This window comes from Rattus norvegicus, chromosome 20 (genome assembly GCF_021556685.1).
Source record: "Rattus norvegicus strain SHRSP/BbbUtx chromosome 20, alternate assembly SHRSP_T2T, whole genome shotgun sequence".
In the NCBI taxonomy this organism is placed as follows: Eukaryota; Metazoa; Chordata; class Mammalia; order Rodentia; family Muridae; genus Rattus; species Rattus norvegicus.
This window is the reverse complement of record NC_141553.1, coordinates 29,108,874-29,133,441: the sequence shown is the minus strand read 5'-3', so window position 1 is coordinate 29,133,441 and position 24,568 is coordinate 29,108,874. Positions and strand designations below refer to the sequence as shown.

General features: G+C 48.1%; 1 protein-coding gene across 8 annotated transcripts in view; it reads right to left on the bottom strand.

Annotated features, from left to right (window-relative positions):
- Window positions 1-24,568, bottom strand: part of Ascc1 (activating signal cointegrator 1 complex subunit 1) — an 89,457-nt gene that overhangs the window by 5,110 nt on the left and 59,779 nt on the right. For all 8 annotated transcript variants that reach the window (XM_087597216.1, XM_087597217.1, XM_087597219.1 and 5 more), the window contains 1 exon segment: window positions 23,541-23,626. In XM_087597216.1, coding sequence (XP_087453342.1) covers window positions 23,541-23,626 — 86 coding nt within the window.

Genomic DNA, 24,568 nt, shown 5'->3' with positions numbered 1-24,568 from the left:
TGTCTACTGGGAACTGGGTTCTGCTCCTGGCTCAGTTGCTGATGTGGGCTATCACTTAGCACTGATGGTCAGGAAGCCAATGAGAAGAGGGAAGTGCGGAGGCTGTGACTATGGTCATACCAAGAGTCCCTGCTTGCTTGCCTCCAGATCTGACCATGCTTCCCTGTGATGTGGACACGCATTCTCTACTCCAATGAAAAGCTTACCTGGGGCCAGGATGGACGTGAACACCTGTAACCCCAGCACTCAGGAGCCTCAGGCTGGAGGACTGAACATTTGAGGCTAAGCTAGGTGACTCCTGTCTCAATAATACAGACAAAAACAAAACGCCTCTACAGCAAATGTTAAGTGTGTGGTGAGGGTATGGGCACTGTTGTCTCTGAGTCTAAATCATGTTGTGATCGATGGACCCCATTGCACCGCTCATAGAGCTTCTAGAGCTCATGGCACTGCTCTAGAAGGCTGCGGCCGACCTAGCATGTAGTTCTGGCCACTCTCTGCTTTCTAGTCTTGATGGGAAGAAGCTCAACCTCACATCCCAGCACCTATGAATACCATCAAGCCTGCACCAACATGGTGATGGTGACTCTCTGAGACGTTAGCCAACAAAACCCTTTCCAACCTTTAGATGATCTGGTATTTTGGGTTGGGCACTGACTGTAAGCAAGGCCACACAGAGGAGACCAGAAACGAGCTGGACCTCGGGGCATGTACGAGACAGGGTATGGGGCTCAGAGGCAGAAACAAGTGTGGTGAGCAGGGCCAGGCAGTTTAGATGTTGGGAGGTGTCCTGAAAGTTACAGTGAGAAGACTTAAGGAGAGATCAATAGATTACACACACACACACACACACACACACACACACACACACACACACACCCAGGTCAGGTTCACAAGCCAGAGAAAACCCACTGAAGGTCTTCAAGCAAGCTGGGGAAAGTCTATTTTGAGGAGATTAGCAGCTGGATGCAGGAAGTCACCTCAGCAGAGACAGGAACCTTGGAGAGGCTAGAGCAATGGGAAGCAGCAGGAACAAGGGACAGAGAACATTCTGGGTGTGGAGAGGACACGGAAACCACTATAAGCAGGCACAGGAGGGTGTCAGAGCATTTCTGAGAGGGACCACTCTTGTCTGGCCTCCTCAGGCGCCTGGACACCACACATGCCCACACACAGACACTATGGTTATGTCTCCAGTCTATAGACTGTGAGCACGCCTTAGACATGATCCCTGGAGCACTGTTAAACACATGGAAGCATGTTACCATAAAGAGCTTTACAAGTTTCCACCTTTTAAAACCAAACTATTAGTCTTCACATATTAGGGAAATGATGCCTGTTATGAATTACAAGTATGCCCTGGTAATGTGTTTGTAAAAAGTTGTTGGTTGTTTCTCTTGACTTTATGACAGTGCTCACTTGTCCATTTAAATTGTTATGAACTCATTCACGACAGATTTTTAAAACAGTATCCCTACATCAAAACAAGGGTATGTTAAAAGACGAAGCTGAACCGTAAACAGCATCAATAGTGACAGCAGCACCAACGACTACAGAAGCCAACAGTTCCTGAGCAGGCACCACAGGCTCCTGCCCGCTGCATCCTCACAGCTCGAGAAGCAGACGCTACACTCACCCGCACCTACTGTTCAGTGTGAGTGGAAAGGCTGGGCGACTTGACCACGGGCACACAGCAAGTGATGGGTCCCGGACAGGTCACCTCACAAACAGCACTCTGCATTTAAGGGGACAGGATGCTTTCTTTTCCTCCCATGGCCCTTCTCCCCTGGAGTGGGTCCTAAGATACTCCCTGGAGAGACTCACACCTTGTGACTGACTGTCCACACTCAGAAGACCGTGACTACAGGGCACAGAGGAAGCCCTGAGTGAGGAAGCCCTGAGTGAATGTGTTGGCATAGGCATGTCTGGGCCAAGGACTGCATGCATAGCCTCAGCTCAGAAGGAAACCTTCCTGGGGGACCAAACTCAAGCAGCGTGCCAACGATGTCCACTATGGCTCTCTCTCAAGACAATACCCCTGGATACTGACAGCTTGAAGAATGCTCCCCTACAGTTGCTTTCCTACCAGAGTAGCTGAACCTGTCCCCTTAATCCAGCTGTATATCATAAACCAGTCCTCCTTATTTATCTGTATGCAATAGCCCACTGGCATGTTCAGCTACACGCAATAGCCCACAGCCATGCTCAGCTGCATGCAACAGCCCACTGCCATGTTCAGCTACATGCAATAGTCTACCACCATGTTTAGCTGCACGCAATAGCCCATCGCCATGTTCAGCTGCACTCGATAACCACCCTGTGTTCAAGTCCGTATAATAGAATGCTGAGACCCGAGATGCTGAGGCCCCATCTGAGAGCACGGTCTGACCAGCTTTCTGCTCCTATGTCTGCCTTTTATTTTATTTTTGTTTTTTATTTTTTGACAGGGGCTCGCTGTATAGCCATGGCTGTCCTGAACACTCTATGTAGATCAGACTGGCCTTGAACTCACAGAGACAAAAGGCACTCTCTGTCTTTTCTTCACCTTCACTGCCCTCAGTCAGTCCAACTCCTAAGGCTCCATTAAGGACCCAATCACATCGTATCACCAGGGAGAAGAAACTAAGAGTCCTCACTATGTCCAGGCAGACTTTTTCATGTTCTGAGGGCAGCATGGCGACTGGTTGCCTGTAGAGCTTCATCTGTACCTGACTGCACACAGTTCTGGCCTCTCCTTCCCTCCTCTCCTCCTGGCCCAAAGGAACTGCATGCCAGCTACTCTGGGTATGCAAGGTCTCCATTGAGTTTCCTGTCTTCTGTGACTTCTATAATGTGGGAATGTATTAGATCTGTGCTCTGTCTCCCTAGTAACCCAGTTACTATCAAATTTAAAGATTAAACTCTTGAGGGAGGGAGAAAAATAGGGAGGGAGGGAGGGAGGGAGGAAGCCCCCCCCCCCCCGTTCATTGCCATCTTGCCATATTCTTTTATGCTCCACTTGTATCTCACATGGCCGTCCACTCTATCGAGCGTAAGAAGAAAGACAGGTAAGTATACTCTGTTCTAGAGGCTCTCGTGTTATATACAACTTGGCCAAATGTGTGCAATTTCCCCTTGTTAATCTACCTTTTGTTGGTGGGGCCTAAGTCTTGAAATATCACCCTGCCCTAGTCTTGTACTGCTTGCCTGACCCAGCCTGGACTTCCTGTCTAGTCATGTGTAGCCCTGAAGGCACGATGCCCCCAGTCCACAGGCTGCCTTTGGGTGGGCCGGCCAAATGGGTGAAACTCAAGATGGCTACCAGGGTGAGCACCTGCACCATTCCGATGCTACCTGCATGCTGATGTCACACTCCACAGACTGAGACAGTTGACAGATGACACGACAGCAGGAAAGAGCTGTAGACGAGGAGGAGGTGCCCAAATGCCTGGGCGACCTTGACGGGTACCCAGGAAAGATAAGAACATTCCTCCCCTTTATTAGCATACCCCAGTCCTTCACACCTATCTATGCCCTCCGGGGCCCTAATGGGTGGAGAGGTGAACCTGTAAGTTGACCCTCCAGTTCTCCCATCCTTGACTAAGAATCTGCTCGCTCACAGTTGAATACAGTTCTGTTACTGACTCCTCATTCCCCAGAGGAAAGGCTCCAGCTCGGTAACGGCCTAGTGATCTTTTCCTGCCATGTAAGGTAGAGAACTGAGGCTCCCTTCAGATAGCCATTTAATCCCTTGCTGTGGCAGCTTCTTTAAGAGAGGTCTTGGGAAGGCCTAGCCCAGCCTCCGAAAGCTAAGGCATGACTTGCACAAAGATCTCTTTCCCTGAACCTGTTTTATGGGTCAGGTGACTGGAGCTCAGCTGAAAACTTTTCATTGAATTCTGGGAGAGAATGAGAATAAATGAACCAAATTGCTCCCCTGAATTCAGTGCCTAAATGAAAAGGGGGACAGGAAAAAAGCTCAAACTCTGAGTGCAAAAGCAGCAGGAAAACCCGACTGTTCATGAGGGGCAGGAAGACAGCGCATTCTGTTGTTTAGAAAATAAAAGATCTGATGGGAGATTTTAAATGAAAAGGTCCAGTCAAAGAATTCCAGTCCTGTGCTGTCCTCCTCCTGTTTTATAACAACCCCGGGGGTTCTGAATTCTCGGCATCATCTAGCACTTTCCTGACACTGCATAGCTCTGTGCTATGGGAGTCCCTGTTGTTCAAAGGAACACGATGACCAGCTAAGGAGAACTATGGCTACATGGGGAGGACTAGATGGAATGTAAGCCTGCCAGTGTTTGTGTTCTCCACGGACAGCAATGAGGACGGACTTGGATGCTCTAAGGGGAAGCTCTCCTACCCAGGTCAGGGAGGCATTTGGAAACCAATGTACACACCCTGTGCTATGGGTGTAAAGGGTCAGAAGGAAACTAGATTCTTGCAGGCAGCATGCTGTGTGCCTTCAGTCCCAGCTTGGGAGGTAGAGGCAGGTGAATGTCTGTGAGTTTGAGACCAGCATGGTCTAAATAGGGAGCTCTATGTCAGTCAAGGCTTAAAAAGGTCAGTAGAGGGGCTGGGGATTTAGCTCAGTGGTAGAGCACTTGCCTAGCAAAGCAAGGCCCTGGGTTCGGTCCCCAGCTCTGAAAAATAGAAAAAAGAAAAAAAGAAAAAGAAGAAGAAGAAAAAAAAAGACAAATTCTTTAATGTGGGTTCATGTGTGTTGGGGTGACTGTGTGAATGGTCAGAGGACAATCTCAGCTGGTGTTCTCAAATATCATTGGGTTTTTGTCTTTGTTTTTTGAGACATGGTTTCTCTGTGTAACAGAGCCCTGGCTGTCCTGGACTCACTTTGTAGACCAGGCTGCCCTTGAACTCAGAGATCGGCCTGCCTCTGCCTCCCAAGTGCTGAGATCAAAGGAGTGTGCCATCACACCTGGCCTTATCATGGGTTTGATTTTGTTTTCTAAGATGCGGTCTCACTCGTGGTTTGCAGATTAGAGTAGAATGGCTACCCACAATGCCCAGGGATCTGCCTGCCTCTGCCTCCCAGCACTAACATTGCAAGCACACTTTACCATGTTGGCCTTTTCAAATGTTTTCCAGAGACTAAGCCGGGCTCCTCATCTAAGCTAGGTGAGCCACTCTACTACTGTACTAGACCCATGCACTTCACATTCCCAGTGCAAACTAAGTTGTACTTCTATCAGCTGAGCCATTTCCCCAGCCCAGAAAACCTTTCTCTGTCACCAAGTAAAGACAGAATTGAGAACCACTGGGAAGAAACATGTTACGGTCAGAAAACCAAGGGTTTACAGTGGGATTGGTGGTACACACCTTTAATCCCAGCACTTGGGAGGCAGAGGCAGGTGGATCTCTGTTGAGTTCAAGACAAGTCTGGTCTACAGAGTGAGTTCCAGGACAGCCAGGGCTATATAGAGAGACCCTGTTTCAAAAACAAAATAAACCAAAACTAAACAAAAACCCAAGAGTTCTCTGACAGAGAACTCAAAGTTAAAATGGAACCCTCTTAGCCAGTATCATGACACATACACATCTGTAATTCCAGCACTGGGGAGGGAGATGTAAGAGACTGAAATGAGCCTGGGCTACATATAGCCCTGTCAGAAAACAATTTCAAGCACCCTGCTGCCCTACACTCTCCTGCTCTGTGGAACCACTATTTTGAGTTTGTTTCCTCAGGAGAGCACAGGGGGAAGTATTGATTTCTAGTAACACAGTGGTTTACACTGGAAGGAAACAAGTGGCAAGACTGAAGGGCTGACTGTGGTCATTTTTCCCAGCATTCACCTTGGACCCGCAACTCCTTCCTCTCAGTCTGGTGCATAACCATCAGACACCAGAAGAGGCTACAAAACTGAGACTGGAAATCTCCGAGAGTGACCACAAGGTATAGAACTAAAGGAAGGCCGGTCCCCAGCAGGGAACAAGCCTGCCAGCAGGGAACAAGCCTGCCGGGCTTCCTGCCCCTTTTTCACTCTCAGCCAGATTTACTGGCTGGCCCAGAGATTCCTCTTCTAAGAAAATGTGCTTCTCATGCTGGGTGGACTTAGTCAACTTGACTGCAGTAAGAGAAAATTCAGTTTCAAGGTTTGTAATGGAAATGTAAAAGTGTGTAGTGGGGAAAGGATGTGATTAGTGGTTGGGCAGCTTACCTAGCATGTGTGAGGCTCTGGGTTCAATCCCCAGCAGGAAGGAAGGAAGGAAGGAAGGAAGGAAGGAAGGGAGGGAGGGAGGGAGGGAGGGAGGGAGGGAGGGGAAACACACATCATGTAAGTCCTATATAGTTGTTGTGGGTACCCATAAGTTAACTAACTTTTCTAATGTACTTGGTCCAATTGTAGACGAGCTGAGTGGTTGTACTGACGTGAGCAGTTGAGGTTGTGCTGGTCCCTCCCCTAAGGGAGGGTGCTTTCTCTTGTTTTCACACATGTGACCAGACTTCTGAAGCCCGTGGGATGTGCGGGGTGGGGGTGTGTGCTAAGGAACACCAAATGCACGACACTTTGAAGCTCCCCCAGTGCCCGACTTTCAGACTGTTTCACCAACTTCTACTTTTACACAATTACCCTGTTCACAGATCACAGCAACAGTAATGGGACTATCTGATACTTGATCTGAGTGTTTGCCCACCTCCCTCCCCACACGGGAAGGCAGGTAACAGGATAACTGAAGACAAGCACTTTGAGCTCCTTGGGAAGGCACTCCCAGTACAAAGCTTAAATAACACCTTTCATCTAAGATCTAAAAGTGCCTTACAAATCCCAGCTCATTAACCCTTCAAAAAGTTGTTGTGATGAGAACCAGAGCTGAACATAATTGTTCTCACTTAAGAGATAAGAAACAGAAACAACCTAGGACCACTGACTCGAGATAGATCTAAGAGCTCCTAGTACCAGGCCTAGCATACTGGCCAACAGAAGGCTGTGACCAAGAGGCCTTGTACATGCTCTTGGCAGAATAACAGATCTGTATCCAAGAACGCCAACCTGGGAGGAAATTCCACCCTTTGGCTGTGCCCACATGTTTCAGGCTCTATGGCTTGACTATGAAATGCCCCCACAGTGTTCAGCCCTGAGTTGGTGGTGCCCTTTTGGGAGGTTCTTGAGACATCAAGAACGTGGGACCTAGCAGGAAGTTTGTTACTGGACGCGTGGCTCTTGCTTCGCTCTGCCCTACCCACCATGCATTGGGCCATCTCTGCTACCACCCTTTGCTGCCATAATGCTTTGTGTCACCATGGTCCAGAGTCAACAAAGCCAAGTACTAGTACTGAAGCTCTGAACTGTGAGCCAAAAATTTATTTATTGATAATAAATACATACATACATATATACATACATACCTCCCACACGTTGTTCCTGTCTTGTACTGGATTGCAGTGACAATTTAAAACACACATACACAGTTGACACTTGGAGTCCATTGCTCGGATTCACACTGTGCTTTAGAAGCTTTTGGACTGTTTTGTGGGGAGGGAATTTGAAGTGTTTGGAGAAGTAGGTCTAAAAAGCTTAGATGCTAGAAGCCTGCCTGGTACAATGGCTGGTTCTCTAAGAGTTGGAAGACCAGACCAACAGTCAGGAACACCTTCGATGGGAACTAGACTGGAAGCCATTAGTGATTTTAAAAGTGACAGGCTGATAATCCTAGCAGACATGTCAAGTCAGCTCTGCATCCAGGCATGGCCGCTAGGCGCTTCCGGCCAAGTTTATAGTCTGCACCAGAAGCAAAAAGAAGGGTCCGAATACTAGAAAAACTTGCAGTTTGGCCATGAGAGTCAGCATAGAGAAGTTTCAGGTAAGGAGCTGGGCATGATGGCTCATACTTTGTAAGCCAAGTACTTGGGAGGCTGAAGTAGGAAGATTTCCATGAGTTTGAGGCCAGCCTGGGGTACACAGGAACCCTCCACAGGAACCCTAGGGCTAGGAAGCCACTGTTTCTGGAGAATGTCCCTAGGAAGAAGCCATAAAGGCATCTTAGAACTGCTCAGTCCCTAACAATCCCGGCCTCAATGGTGTAAACAGGCCTATTTGTTTACTGTCAGCCTGTCACTTACCTTCCCTACCAGGTGGGTAGTGCAAGCTTTTGATCCCAGTACTTGGGAAGCAGAGGCAGGTAGAGTTCAAGGCTAACCTAGTTTATAGAGTAAGTTCCAGGACAGTCCCTGACTCAAAAAGCCACAAATACACACTTCGCTTGAGAAGACACAGTGGCCAAGCCATCCTGATAGCACAGAGCTACTTACAAAGCTGCTTACCCAGGATCAACTGACTACATTTAGCCTTCTTCGAGCAACTCATCCACGTGGATGACGTATCAGTGCTTAGGCCTGGGACTAATGAGGTGTCTTGGCACCAGGCCCTGCCCCTCACTGAGGAAACACCTCTTCCAGCAGACTGTGGGCCCCTGCCTGCTGCTCCCCACTTCTGTCTCCACTATTCTGTGCTGTCCTGTGTCTCTGCCACCAATTATACCTCTTAGCCCCAGTTCTGCTTTGCGGGTAGGGAAAGGGCCAGCTCCCAGGTCTCTGCCAACACTGACTTCTGTTTCTAAATCATGCCCCCATCCCCCTATACCTGCTGAGTCTGGAGTTGAAGCCCTTGGGCCCTCTCCCCAGAGTATAGGGGTTAAGTAGATCAACAAACAAGTTGGTGAAGAGAGGATATGGTTGGCCTGGATCAGATGACCTTCCCAATTAAGTACCTTCTCTGTGGCCTCAGTGTGATAAGAACTAAAGAGAAAGCTAGACCCCTCCCCACAAATACTTTTAAAAGTGGTAAATTCTTGAAGCATTCTTCACAAAAAAAGGCCTACAGATACAGGGTTGAAGTGTCAGGCAGTAAGGGTGGGGATGGTTTGTTCTCCAACACTGACTGAATAAGCCCAGCATGGTGACATAGGCCTGAAAGCCCACCATTGCAGATGCAGAGGCAAGCAGAGCAGAAATTAAAATTATCCTTGGCAACACAGAGACCTCGGAGGCCAGCCAGGGACGAGATTTTGTCTCAAGAAAAAAGATGTTATGTAATAAACAGAAACTTCTGAACACCAGGGTAGGTGAGAGGGCTCAGTGGGCAAGGGAGCTTGCAACACCAAACCTGATGACCTCAGTTCAATCTCTAGATCTTCGTGGTAGAACGAGAGAGAACAGACTCAAGACAAGTTGTCCTCTCAACTCCACACACACATGCCACAGCCCTGCCACAACTAATGTCATGAAAACTTATAAAGAAAGATATTAACAGGCTAAAATACAATTGGTTTTGAAAATACTTTACTAATCTATTTTGTGGTTATGATCACAAACACGTCAAGGTTCTATTTGTTAAAGTTCCTCAAACAGCCAGGTGCACACACCTGGGAGGCAGAGGCAGGTGGCTCTCTGGGTTCGAGGCCAGCCTGGTCTATAGAGTGAGTCTAGCCAGGGCTGCACAGACAGACCCTGTCTTATAAAACAAAACGGCAGTAGCAACAACTAAATCCTCAAATCTAAAAGCTGACTCCATCTCTGCCGAGGGGACAGGCACTTCAAGCCCTCAGGTCTCCCTCACCCTTGTCATCCGGCTGCGGCTGGCTGCATACAAGGACACTTCTGTAAGAGCAAGCACTGGAGGAACGGAAAGGGAAAGAAAAGGTGGGATGCAGGCATGTCCGTCCGGAACAAAAGCCTCCATCTGCTCATACCAGGGCAAGCCATATTCCTACACACAGGCTCGGCCCTTCACCAAAACAGGGAAATGGTCTGCTCATACCAGGGCAAGCCATATTCCTACACACAGGCTCAGCCCTTCACCAAAACAGGGAAATGGAAATGTCTTAAGGGTGGAGCTCAGAGACAGAGATGCTCCCCGGATGTTAGAGGCTGAGGGACATGCCCAGCATGTAGGAAATTCCTCTGAAAAGGACCTAGGAGTTCCTTAGCTAACCAAGGCTAGCATGCTTCCCCCATGTCCGGAGCGACTCTCTGCCAGCCTTCCCACCTTCGATCAGGGTGTTTTATGAAGATGCCTATATTTACAATAGGAAAGAGTGCTAAGTCCCTGCTCCCAGTACTATATTTCTTAGCTTTCCATTGCTACGGTGCCAATTGACTTACCAGGCTGATGGGCTTATGTGGCTTGTGGTTTCCGAGATTTCAGTGCGTGGTCACGTGGCCTCAGTGCTGAGCCAAAGGACATTTTTATTTCATGGCATCCAGGAAGTGAGAGAGAGCCACGATGGATACATGACCTAAGGGTGCATCCCAGTGACCCACTCCCTCTGTGTAGGCCCCACCTCCTACAGCTCTCTCTCCTCACAGTAGCACCACAGCTAGAGGACCAAGGCTTTAACATATAGGAATCTGGGGACGTTCCAGAGCCAAACTCTGATCTCTGTTACTCCGTGCCAACCAGCTCATAGGAAAGAGAAGGTTCGCTAGGACTCTTCACAGCCACAATCCGGCCTCATGGAGCTGCAATACTTCTGAAGGCCAGGACAGCAGCTACTTCAGAATAAAAGGCATTGTCTTGGCAAGACTTTGCTATCTTTCAGTCAGCTCCAAGTTCAGCCCTGACTCCAGCAGCCAGGCTACTTTTAGTCTGAAAGCTCAGACTGCAGTGATCATGTTGAGAGAGTCAATAACAATAGCCAATAATAGCCGATAAAAAGAGGACACGGTGTTCTCACAGAGAGCCAAGGAGCATGGCCAAGGACAGTGTGTGGGAGGATCAAGTGCTATCAGCAGCAGCCTCTCTAAGGGAAGTGTGAAAGGCTGTGTGTGCGCAACGGGGACAGCTACACCTCCTTGGGCTGTGTGTGCACATCAGGGACAGCTACACCTCCTCACACTATGTGTGTGCACAGGCTGTATGTGTACATCGGGAACAGCTACACCTCCTCGGGCTGTGTGTGTGTGTGTGTGTGCGCGTGCATCGGGGACAGCTATACCTCCTCAGTCTGTGTGTGTGTGCACATTGGGGACAGCCACACCTCCTCAGGCTGTGTGTGCACATTGGGGACAGCCACAGTTCCTCACACTGTCACATGCCACTCCCCCTTCTGGTTCATCCACTCACAATACAGACAGAGCTGGAGCCCCGTCTCTTCTGAAAAGGATGGCTTTCCTTGACTTCCTTGCCTATCTTCTCCTCCCCAGCCACCTTCAAGACTCTGCTGGAGTGTGTGATGTCTGGTCATAGCCTGGCTGCTCCTAGGGAGGTGGCAAGAGAAGGCAGGCTATAAACCTTCTGCAAGTAATCACTCGGGGCTGCACTTTTGGAGGGCTGGCCTGCACCTTGCTGCTGATGCAAGTATTATCAAGTTTAAGACTGCTGTTAGGACCAAATGACCTATTAGAGAGTGAATTAAAACCGATATATACACACAGGATGCCAGGCAGTTCTGCTGAGCACCTCAATATGCAAAATGCTAAGGGACTTCCCCTCCCTGCAGAGCCTTTCCATTTTGGAAAGTAGCAAGAAGGAGCAGGGAGGAGGCAGTGGAGACGGAGGCTGTGCTGACAGGGCTGGAAAGCTCGTGCTTGACCTCCATGCAGGCCGCACATGGTGCCATTAGAGAGCTGGCATCTGAGATGGGCCGAGAGCAGCTCGATCTGCTGCCAAGCTTCTTCCCCAGAAAATCCTACCTCGAGGCATGGCTGTTACTGCTTTACCACAGTAAACTGTTTGGCGGCTGCGGCTGCGTGGCTAAGAGACTTCTCAGCCCCTAAGCCTGTAATGGCAGCCCCGAGGGTGGCTGCTATCTCAGAGCTGGCCCAGGGATGTTTCCACAGATAGATGGGAAGAACTAGTGCTCATTAAACATTGTCACCACTCTCGTTTCTATTTCCTGTCTGGTCGCCTTCCCGCAGACAGTGCTCATAACGGTTCTCAACTGGCAAAAGAAGGTTCTCCAAGAGGAAGTACAGGTTAGCAGAAGCAAAGCCCTAGAGCTTGTCGCACAGAAAGAACTAAGTGAATTCTAACTAACTGGGAATTAGGGAGATTAGGTATCCAAGTCCTGACTGTTGGCTGTGTCAAAGTAACAATGGAGAAAAGGAGATGGGAGAGGGAGAGGGAGGAGTCCAGCTCCACTCTCAGTTCTCCAACACAGGGATGGGGTCCAAAAGTGAGAGGAGATCAGATGTCTTTAGGCATCAGGGTGGCTACACATGCACAAACAATAGCTGTCCAAATAACAGCTGAGCTAGGAACAGCTCAGGCAAGCTAGAAGGCCGGCTGCCACATGCTGTCTGTCAACTGTGTTACTGTCACCTTTTAGACAAGACTGAGCCTCAGCCAAGGCCGCAGGACACATGCCTTCAGTACCATCACCACAACTTTACACGTTGTGACACCCACTTCTGTCCCCATGGGCCCGCTCAGACCACAGCCTTCCCTCGGTGAAGGCGTGGCCAGCCGTCAAACAAGCAAAAGGCTTTTTGGAAGAAAGAGCATTATCGTGCCCAAGCATGCCTTGGGAGTTGAAAGCCATGACAATCTAACAAACAGAGTAATTGGAATTCTGCTGGATTTCTGGCCGGACAGCTTTCTCCCTAGCTTTTCATTTCTGACAATAGTGCTCTGCCTTGATTCTAGAATGATTTCATGGAGGGAAGTTTGTCCTTTTTAGAGCTATCACAGCTTCACAGTCCTACCCACTTCACTTGTTTCTATGCCAATTCCCTAATACTTGGAGCAGTAATCACACAGCAATACCACAAGGGTGCTTACCCACAGTGCTTTCCTCAGTCAGGAGCGTGTATGTGTGTGTGTGTGTGTGTGTGTGTGTGTGTGTGTGTGTGTGTGCATGGTGCTTACCCACAGTGCTTTCCTTAGTCAGGAGCGTGTGTGTGTGTGTGTGTGGGGGGGGGGGGGGAGGCCTGGGTGTGCACTTAGGCTTGCAGGGCCACCATGTGGTTATTGGGAATTGAACTCAGGACCTCTGGAAGAGCAGTCAGTGCTCTCTACTGCTGAGCCATCTCTCTAGCCTCTCTGCTTTGTTTTGTAAGACAGATACTGAACCTGGAACCTGCTGTTCTGACTAGACTGTGGCCAGAGAGTCTGAGGGTCCCTCTGTCTTCTCACCCCAGCACTGTGATTACAGGTAAACCTTGCCATGCACCGGTCTATGTGGTAGACTACTGCAAACAGGGAGACCCCTGGGGCCAATGGGTCAGCCATTCTGGAAAACTGGTCAACTCTAGGTTTAGTAAAAGACCTTGTTTCAAAAAATTCTGCTCTTACAATAGACACAGTTTTGGTTTCCAGCACATACATGGTAGCTCGTAAGCATCTGTAAATCTATAACTCCAGTACCAGGGGATCTGATGTCCACTTCTGGCCTACTTGGGCATCAGTCACTCACATGCACACATATCTCACACACATGTATGCACATGAGCACATATATACATGCATACACATACACACGCGCACACACACAATAACTACAATAAATCTAAACAGAACCAAAACTTACTCATTTCTTCAGTGAGTAACACACAAAAGAATGGGGATAAGTATTTCTGACAATAAGAACAGGTTCAAAGTGTCCCTGGGAATGAGCTCAGGACTGACTATTCATCCCCCTCCCCTCAAATGCACCAAACAGGCATCTCGCCAGTGCTTTATGCTTAGAAGATAGTCAATAAATGTTACTATATACTTCATTCTGAGGAGAGCCAGCAGCAGGTCCCAGAACAGCAATGGCAACCTCTTGGGTTTTCTCTGCACTTGCTGCCTTTGCCAGACTGAGGCCTATGTCTGTCATTGTGTTGGCTAGACCCTATAGATCCGTGTCAGCATCCCCTCAGGCTGAGACAACATGTGGGAGTATTCCAATGCCACTGTAAAGAGAAGTCAGCAGTGACTGTGGCTGGCAGAGAGCCAGGAGAGAAGAGGCATTGAATGGGAAGGCAACCACAGCACAGTGAGAGGGCATCTTTCTGCAACAGACACTGGCTTCCGTCAACACCAGCAGTCGGCTGAGCCTAACCTCATCTCAACAATGGCCTCACCTTGCTGACAGCTGGCTGTATCTTCCGGCAACCTCATTAGAGTCTTCACTTTCCAGGCAACAGAACATAAATTGAGGGGGAAAAAATGTGGGTGAAATGAGGCTTGGATTTGGATGTTGCAAACAGCACGGAACAGAGACTAAGTGCAGCACTTCAAGCGGCTCTAAGGCTGTCTCTCAAACACCTGTCAGGCTGACGTGCAATGGCACTGGAAGGACGGCAGTGCTCCCAACCACTCCCACACCTCCTGGTTTAGTCATCCAGAATGCAGGTGGAGGCTGGCAAGATGGTTCAGTGGGTTAAGACACTTGCTGCCACCCCTGATGACACCCATCTGTCATTAGCACAGCTGAGTGACCCTACCGTAGTTTGACAAGGCGTCTCATCACAATCTCCACCCTAACTTCACATTGATGAGCTTCGCAACAGCTTGTAATTCTAGCACCTGGGAGGGGAGAAGGTGAGTTCTGACCCAGCACCTCCGATACTCCCAAAACAAAATTAAGAGCTCCGAGAAGAGAACCAAGTACTGATTCACTGAATGTTGCTTACTAACTGCTCATTAACTCCTTACTGTATCTTGAGATTCCAGTAAACACTCACACCACTGATGGGGCAGAGGCTGAAGAATCCCAAGTTCAAGGGCATCAGACCACAAGGTAAGATCCCATTTCAAAAACACACTGATGTATGTCATCAGGAAGCAGGACTGCGGCCAGGCCTACACAAAGAAGCCCTGTCTCAAAAAACAAACAGTAAACAAATGCAGAGTTGCTCTGGGTGAGGTGAAACATAACCAACTAGGGGTGGGAAGATAAGTCCACAGACCACATAGCACGGTCCGCAGCACACATGCGCACATGTGCACACACAAAATAACACTGTTCTTAGAAAAGGAAAACTAGTGTATAAAGTTTAACAAACAGGAATGTGACAAGTGACCAAAAAAGAGACCTGATGTTGACCTCTGGCCTCCACTCAAGCACATACACTCTCTCTCTCTCTCTCTCTCTCTCTCTCTCTCTCTCTCTCTCTCACACACACACACACACACACACACACACACACACACACACACACACACACACGCACACAAAGGGAGATGACTAAACTAAGCTCTAAATTCTAAGTTAGGGGTCAGCAAACCTCTGTGAAAGGCCAGATGGCCACATACTCTTGGTCACAACAGTGCCAGCTGGTCCTCATGTGACCATACTGTACTCCAGGACAACTATGTGAGGCACGCAGAAAGGAGTCTGTCTTCTGCAGTGCTGGAGACCGAAGCCATGGCCTTGGGCACAGCAGGTGAGGGAGGGCTCCATCACTGTGCCTCAGCCTTGCTCTCAGAATTTTGAGTTCCACATAATTTGTTCATGTTCTATAATCCTCCCAATGTGTTCCGTGTCCTGCTCACCACTAAAAACACACAGCTTGTTCTTGGTCTGAGGACCAAACAGCAGATGCTGGGTCACACTGGGTTGTCAGGCTCACTGTGGACCCCTGCTCCAAGTTAATGGCCTCAAGTCCTATCCAAAAGATGCCCATGCTTACAGACTTCTACAGATAATTACTTCATTTTTTTTCTTTTGGTTATTTGAGATAAGGTCTTGCTATGTACCGCTGATCTTAAAACTCTCCACCCCCGTCTCAGCCCCTGGAGTACTAAGATTACAGGTATGTATTGCCACTTCCCCTCCCCTCACTTCCTCTTCCCTCCCTACCTCCTGTGTGTGTGTGTGTGTGTGTGTGTGTGTGTGTGTGTGTGTGTGTGTGTATTTTCGAGCCATAGGACCTGTGTGCTGAGGCAGCCAGATGTCAGCTCTGTGGTGTGCTTTCTCCTCTCACCTCTAGTGGTTTCTGGGGTTTCACTCAGCTCACCAGGCCTTCGCTGTAAACACCTACGGAGCCATCTGCTATCCCAATTCCTTCTTTGTAGGTGGTGGGGTTTTGTTTGTTTTTTTCCCCAAGACAGGGTTTCTTTGTGTAGCCCTGGCTGTCCTGGCTTTAAAGACCAGGCTGACCTTGAACTCAGAGATCTGTCTGTCTCTGCCTCCCTGAAGGGGAGAGAGTAAACCCTGGGATTGAAGGTGTGCACCATCACCACTATCACCATCATCACCACCTCCACCATCATCACCACCTCCATCACCCCCACCCCACCCCCACAACCCCCCACTATAACCACTACCACCATCACCACCACCCCTATCACCCCCACCACCCCCACTACCACCCCCACCCCCATCATCATAACCACCACCACTATCACCACTCCTACCACCCCCAGCATCCCCATTCCCACCCCAATCACCACCATCACCACCTCCTCCACCACCAGCACCACCTCCTCCACCAGCACCACCACCACCACCACCACCACCACCATCACCACCATCACCACCATCATCACCACCTCCTCCACCACCCTCACCTTCACCCCCCCACCATCACCACCATTATCACCACCTCCACCACCCACCACCCCACCACCCCCACCACCCCAACCACTCCCATCAGGCCCTGATTCTGTTTCTCACAAGAACATGAAACATATGAATGAAATGTGCTGCTGGCTGCTTGACAACTTGCTCTAATAGGAAACACTTTACTGGACAATTTGTTTCTTTTGTTTTGTTGATACATAGTCTTGATTGTGTAGCCCAGACTTGCCAAGAACTTTCAACCTTCTTGCCTTAACCTTCCAAGTGCTAGGATTACAGGCATGTTCTATGGCATCAGGCGCTGGTTAATATTTTTCTGACAATCCATCCATCAATCCATCCATCCATCCATCCATCCATCTATCCATCCATCCATCCATCATCCATCTATATTTTTTGAAACAGGGCCTCACTATATTGCCTTGGTTGGCCTGGAGCTATGTAGACCAGGATGGCCTTGAACTCACAGAGATCCAACTGCCTCTGGGATAACGCTTAGTCTTTCTTATCTGCCTACTGGCCATTCTGTGGAGGAACGTTCCTTAAGTACTGTTCAGACCGAAGGGACAGTCCACTCTTCCACAGTCCTGCCAACACTACTGTCCAAAGCCTCCCAACACAAGCTGCATGTCTTTCTTTTTTAAGAACCAAGTAATGAATTAATTACACTTTCTGTTTTGTGTTTTGGGGTGGAGTCCACTATATAGCCCAGGCTAGCCCTGAACTCATGATGTGGCCCAAGCTGACGTCAAACTGATTCATTCTTCCTGCCTCAGCCTCTGTGTGTGGAGAACAAACCCAGCTCAAACAATTCCTGCACTAAGATCTTTGTTGTTGGTTTCCCAGTCTTCCCCTTTTGCTCAGTTTCCTTGAATGGTCCCCCAAACCCTGGGAAGTACAGCTGTGAGCTAGTGCTTACTCGTCCTCTGTGGTGCTCCTTCATAACACCATGTCCTGACATACAAGAAAACCCTCCAGAGCTGGTTTCCCATGCCTCGGTCATGTGACTGTCAAGAATAATGTGGTTATTTCTGATAGCACGGAGACTCACTATTCTAACAGTGCGTCAAGTGAGCTGCATTTGTATGTAAGCAGGGAAGCCTTGCAGTGTGAGCTGCTGGTTTGACAAAACTCTGGAACTATTCAGTAAGGGTTGCAAAGTTGCAAATTACACTAGATACAACTATCAGGTCTTAGCATCTGAGAGGAAATAAAACAACTGACAGAAAAACAAAAATAATCAGCATAACTGCATGGAAACCTTTCAGACCTTATCGAAATGTGCACCGTGTTTTCAAGGGCGTTTGCTTTATCACAGTGATGTTCCTTTTTCTAGCAGAAATCAGTCATCATATGTAAAATCAATAAAGATAACTTACTAAAAAGATGGCGGAACTGACATCTGCTTTGTTACTTTACTGAATAGGATTAAAAAATTCAAATCTTGGGGCTGGAAAGATGGCTCAGCGGTTAAGAGCATTGACTGCTCTTCCAGAGGTCCTGAGTTCAATTCCCAGCAACCACATGGTGGCTCACAACCATCTGTAATGGGACCCGGTGCCCTCTTCTGGTGTGTCTGAAGACAGCTACAGTGTACTCATATGAATAAAATAAATAAATCTTTAAAAAAAAAAAATCAAATCCTAGGGGCTGGAGATGTAGCTCCCTTGGAGAGCGCTGGCTTAACTTGAAAAAAGCCGTGTTCCGTCCCAGCACATTAACCAAGGGCAGTGCTCATGTGTAACCCTAGCGTTCAGGAGGCAGAGGACAGAGGATCAGAAGGTCAAGGTTACCTTGGCTCTACCATGGTGTTCAAGGCTAGCCTGGGCTACATGAAACTGTCTCAAAAACAAATAATCAATCAAACAAACAAAAAAACTACTTTTCCTTTTCGAGTAGTACGCCATATGCAGCATGAATCCAATGATTTAGCCCCAAGTGCAGGGGCAGCTGCTCAGCTTCCCATAATGCAATGGGTTTATTGATCCATCAAGGGATTCCTGAAAAGTTTGAGGTTTGAGGGGAAAAAAAATTTAAAAAGCCAAGTAACAAAGAAGCAGTTTCCAGGGATGGTAGTGCTCGAGCTGAGAGTTACTACATAATAAATTCAATTCTCTTCATCAAGTAAGAGACAATCCTTTCTAATAATTTTGCATTGCAATTAACATTTTATGTGTGGAAGTTAGGTAACAGGAGACACGGGAAGGCACAAGAATCACAACTCCACTCCAACATGGAGGAGGAGAACCTCAGGAAAATGGGGCTGGAACTGGCAAACTGCTGGAGGCACTGTGCGGAGTCCAGGAGTGAAGAACCAGAGCAAACCCTGCTGGGATGACGCCATCCTCCTCCCACATCAAGACCTGACCGTGCCTCCCATCACCGTCACGAGACTCTGTCGCCTAATAAAGCTCACTTCTAAATGGTAAAAATAAACGAGGAAATGAAATGCATTTACTCTTCCTGGTTTCCTCTAAGGATGCTAAGGAGTGAACCAGATCAAGTGAGGAGATCAAATGCTGGGAGAGGCAGCTCACTACCAACTCCAGGCTCGGTTTGGATGAAGGACTGGAATCATGTTTTAGGAAAACTATTAAAATTAATATACCCAGCTCAATGCTGCCTGCCTCCTCAATTAAGACTCTCTCATAATAAAGTAATGTCCTTCAGACTTGCCTCCAAGTTTTCACAGTGGTTTTATTTTTGAGAGAGTCACATCCTGTAGCCCAGGCTTGCCTGGAGCTTATTATGTAGCTCAGGATGGCCTTAAACACAGGGCAATCCTTTTGCCTCAGCTCCAACTCTCAAGTCACACATATGAGTTATCGCAGCAGGATTAAGATAAACATTCCCGGGACTGGGGATTTAGCTCAGTGGTAGAGCGCTTGCCTAGCAAGTGCAAGGCCCTGGGTTCGGTCCTCAGCTCCGGAAAAAAAAAAAAAAAAGATAAACGTCCCGATGCAGTCCAAAGGGCTGACCAGGCCTTACGTATACTAGGCAAGCAGTCACCGCCAAGCCACGCCTCTAGCCCTACTCTGGTACTCCTGGCCTCAGTAAGTGCCAAGGCAGGCCTTGGATTTGCCATCCTCCTGAGTAACTCTGGGATGCTGAGATTAATGGCCTGCATCCCTCAGCCTGTACTAGGAGTTTCTGAGTCTCTAAGGAAATGGTGGCGCCCTCTGGTCGTGGAACTTGCAGTGCTTCCCATGGCCTCTCAGACCCCCTAGTTTGTCTTTGCCACCTAGGGCTTCTCCCTCAGCCTTCGGTCAGTCTGTTGAGAGGAAGGGCTTAGAGACTGGTTCTGTCACTTCGAGCTACTACTTCTCAAGTCCCCGAAGCAGAAGGCCATCATGCCTGGCTGTCAGGGGCTGCCCACTGATGACCAGTCATTTCCCTTAGCTCCTGCTGTGCTCAAGTCAGCCATGTTTCTTCAGTTACTTGTAGCCAATGGTGACACAAATGCATCTCTCCTGCTACCTCTTAGAAATGGAAACTCTCACAGACACCATCCTATTAATTTGGCTGGGCCATTTCACTAATGCACCCTCCTGGAGCCGTCAGCCTGCCATAAAGCACCACGGCAGACTACGCTCTCCCTGTGTCCACTCTAAATGACACAGAACAGCTCTTTGTCAGGTTCTCCTTCCAAAGCCGTCCCTAGGGAAGTCTTATTTTAACTAGGAATAACCAGCCACTAGTCAATTACAGCTTCTTTGGCTCTGAAAAGAACTGTACAAAAGAAAAAAGTGCCTTCTACTTCCAAAAGCCATTAGAGGATTTTTTCTTAATACTAAGGCATGGATGGAGAGCAGCCATCGGCCAGCACTCATTAAATTCTCAGAGCAATGGCGATGACTCTTCCCCGCCTTGTTTCTGCATGAATAGCTGAGGAGCTTGACTCTTCCCGAGGCTGCCTCCCAAAGACGCTCGCTCCTGCTCCCTGGCCTATGAGCTGTTAGTACGCTGGTTAGTCTGTGAGAAAAGCGCCTCTGTAGCCAACATGGTTAGCCTTTCTGTTTACTCTAGTCAGCTCCTATCTTGTGTCTTTTTTTTTCTTTCTTAAAATAATAATTTTGAGGTCTGTGAGATAGTTCTTTCCAAAAAGGCAGTTGCACAAGTCTGACTGCCTGAGCTTGATCCCTTCGACCTTTGCTGTGGAAGGGAGAATCAAAGATGTCCTCCAGCCTCCACTTGCTTATGTGCATGTATTTAAAATCCAAAATAAGCCAGGAATGATGGTGCATGCCTGTAATCCAAGCACTTGGGAAGCAGAGGCAGGCAGATCTCTATGACTTCAAGGCCAGCCTGGTCTACAGAGTGAGTTCTAAGCCCCCAGAGGCTACGTAATAAAACCCTGTCTCAAAAAACAAAAAAGTTTGATCACTGAAATATAAAAACAATCAATCTGTTTTCTAGTTTCTTTCATTTCAAGGGTTTCGGAGAATGTGGTTTCTCATGTTAACAGAGCAAATCCAAAAGATGGTTGACTACAGTTATGTAGGGTGCATTTACACTGCGCTGGCAAGGCAGTCACCCCCACAGTGCCTTGATTTTTGAAGAGATTTAATCCGTTGGTTGAAACACAGGTGAAGGTTCTATCCCCTGAAGCTAGTGACTAAGAAGTAAACTAGGAGGAACCACAGAGATTAGAGGCTGTGCTGCCCCTGGGGACAAGGACAAGGACGTCTCTTCCATGGTTTTACACTATCACTGCCCGATAGCCTGGCCCCTCAGAGGCAGGAACTCCTGACTGCAAGGACAGAGTCCTAACGGCTGTCTCGCCTTCAGAGTCAGGACGCCTTTCTCACAGTTGGTGTGTTCAGAACGAAGCTTTGATTGTCATTAGTTTACTGCTGGAGCTTGGGCCCAGCGTCTGGTTTACAGAAACACCTGTGTACTACTCTGGTTCTCACAGACATGACCTCGAAAATCTCATGATTTCCATCTAAATACCAACTACCTTTTCACAAAGCAGCAGGCAAATGCTGCGCCCAAACGTTCTGAGTATTCTTGTAGATTCTAGTCTGTGTCACTAATTAAAATTGCTTCTCCGAAAGTTTAACCACAGTGGGTCCTATGTTACAGATTCATGATGAATGACACTACATGGTCTCCAAACTCATAACTGGGCCCAGCTCAAAACCCGCCTAGGCATGAGGAAGGGTACTGTGGCTTGTCAACACTAGAGGGAGCCACACACACATTACCACAGGTTGGTTCTGGTCAGGAAACTTCAAGAAAGGGATCTTTCTCCCCAAGACTAATGGTCCTGGAGCAGAGCCTGTGGCCATGAGTGTATGGGACCGACATCCTACCACAGGTGAGAAGCCCCGCTCAGACTGCTTCTTGGCTATGACAGCTTGTAGGCGGGTGGCAGGCTGCTGCGGAATTCAGCTGTAATTAACACTGCCATTCTTTAATAGAATTCAATGCTTTTTCTTCCTCTGTTGCCATGGTTTGGAATTCCCTGTTCACTGCTTTCGTTTGTTTCTTTGGTCTTCCGGACAGGGTCTTATGTAGCTCAGGCCAACCTTAGACTCTGCCTTCCTCAATGAGAGTACAGGCTCACGCCATGGGGTCAGGCATACTTGAGTCTTGTTGTTATACTTGGTTATGTTTGTTTTTGTTGTTTCTTTTTCTTTCTTTTTTTAAAGAACAATGGAGAAAGAAATCTTTAGGAATGTCTTAAAGCCAACTTGGTTCTTATGGAATTCAAATAAAGCTCAAACAGCCTGTGGTACAAATGAGGGAGAGGAGCTTTCTGGGAAGAGCCTTTGGGATGAGGTAAAGGAATGGAAGCAGGGAAGGGAGGAGTAAAGGCCGGCACACCTAAGATGCAGCAGTTCTGACCATTGTTACACACTGTGATGGCTAATCTTGACCACACGGAGTCAACTAAAACCAAAGCAGCTGGGCACACCTGTGAGGGCACACCTGTGAGGTCTGGGCACACCTGTGAGGGCTGGGCACACCTGTGAGGTCTGGGCACACCTGTGAGGGCTGGGCACACCTGTGAGGGCTGGGCACACCTGTGAGGGCACACCTATGAGGGCTGGGTACACCTGTGAGGGCACACCTGTGAGGGCTGGGCATACCTGTGAGGGCTGGGCACACCTGTGAGGAGTTTCTTTCTTGCCTGGCTCATCTAAATCCAGATCATTTGATGTGATAAGACCTACCTAAATCTGGACCATGCCTTTTTGTCAGGCTATATAAAGAATACAGACGAAGGAAGCTTTTGCTCTTTGCCTGCTTGCCCTTACTCTTGTCAGCAAGTTTGCTAGTATCAGAACCTACTTCCCTGGGTGTATACTGAAGGCCATCTCATCTTGAACTTTCCATCCAGGGATAAATATATACAAGATATACATGTAAATATCAATTCTGTTCCTCTAAAGAACTTTAATAGACATACACACCCTCTTTAGAAAATATTCATGGCCTTGAAACCATGTGACCTAAGCCATCAGCAAACATGAGAATCATCAAAGCCTGTCTGTTTCTCTCTGCCCAGAGGAACCATGGCATGTTCACCCGACAGAGCAGCTGTAACTGAGGCAGTGTGCAGGAGACAGAGAAATGCAGGGCAGAAGAACTCCTTGCATTTTCCTGTCTCAAAGATGACTGTGATTCAGAACAGGGAGGTCTCAGCAGTCAGACACTGACTACCTACTTTTAGGACACAGGCTGCTCCTGAGTAAAAATAGACTAGAAGTAACCTTGGAGAGCAACTCTGTGGGAGAAGAGAAAAATGTACTAGATCAAAACAATTTCTTCACTTAAAAAATGCAAGCTCAGACCTCTAGAGTATAAAGTAAAACTCACTGGGTTCAAGTCAAGTATCAGAGTCGCTGGGAAATGTTAGTCTTTAAGTCACAGATTGCAAACACTCTAGAGGTGCCAAGAGGACGGATGGAAAGACAGATGGATGGATCTAGGGATCTCCCCCAACGCCTCTCTCTGACACGACAATGGTCTGCATCCTCTCACGAGAAGCAGAAGGAAGCACTTCAATGTTAAAAGGTGACAACTTGCTTCCTCCTCATTTGGGGCAGGCGCCAAAAGACTCCCATGTTACTCTGCATCATACTGACCTTTAAAATGTTCCGGCCATCAAAAGATTCTCTTTCCTTGAAGATATACTTGCCATCTGCTGTGTAGAGGTTGTACCTGCCTTCAGCTGGAAAGAATCCAGAGACAGTGTGAGAAGAAGCTGAGAAGGCTCTCTGTGCCTGCCCTCAAGTGTCTATAGGTCACCAGGCTGCCTAGCAAACTTCTCACCTCCTGCTTTAGGAAGCAGCACGAGGAGGGAGGAGGAGCAGCCGAGAGTCAGGAGATGAGGCTCTCAGGCACTAACTACACACTGGGTAACTGACAACTCTCCCTGGATCTCAGTCTCCCACGAAGTCACCTCCGGGGTTTTATAACCCCCAAATAAATGGCATGTGATTTTAATTGCATTAAAATACACAAAAACTCACATATAAACTATTCAAAGTTGCTGGTGTCCAGGCTTTGGGTTGACCCAAGGAATCCTTCACATTGGGTTGGGGGTGGGGGAGTGCTACCATTAAAGCTATCCATACATTCCACATGGGAAGGCAGCAAGTCCATGACCTTGGCCTAAACAAAACTGTGCTCCAGCGGACTGAGTTAATTTAGGTTGCATGTCCCAAAAGATGTCCTTAAAGGACAGCCAGAATATTATCAAAGGGAATGGAGACAGGGGGCAGGGGAAAGTAACATCTTTTCATGTCCTTTTCAAGTAAAATTTCAATACAGAGAAGAGCACATGGAAGGGAAAATTCAAAGGCCCTCAAGGATTGTTTAACTTTCAGAATGCTGTCTGACTGGTAACTTTTCCCTGCCTTCCCTGCACTCCGATCTCTACTTCTCAGTACATTCTTCTATTGTACAGGTCTGCAGAGGCCCAGGTCAGAGTTCTAACAATTGTGTGAGCAGATCTCAGTTTAGCTCTTGTGTGGGAATTCCTGACCTAGCTCCAATGGGAAGTGTTCTAAATAAGACCCACCCTCAGGCATACCCCTCAGCTTAAAACTGTGTTCTGAAAGCCAGCCATAGTGGCATAGCCCTATAAAGCCAGCGATCAGGATCAAGGGCT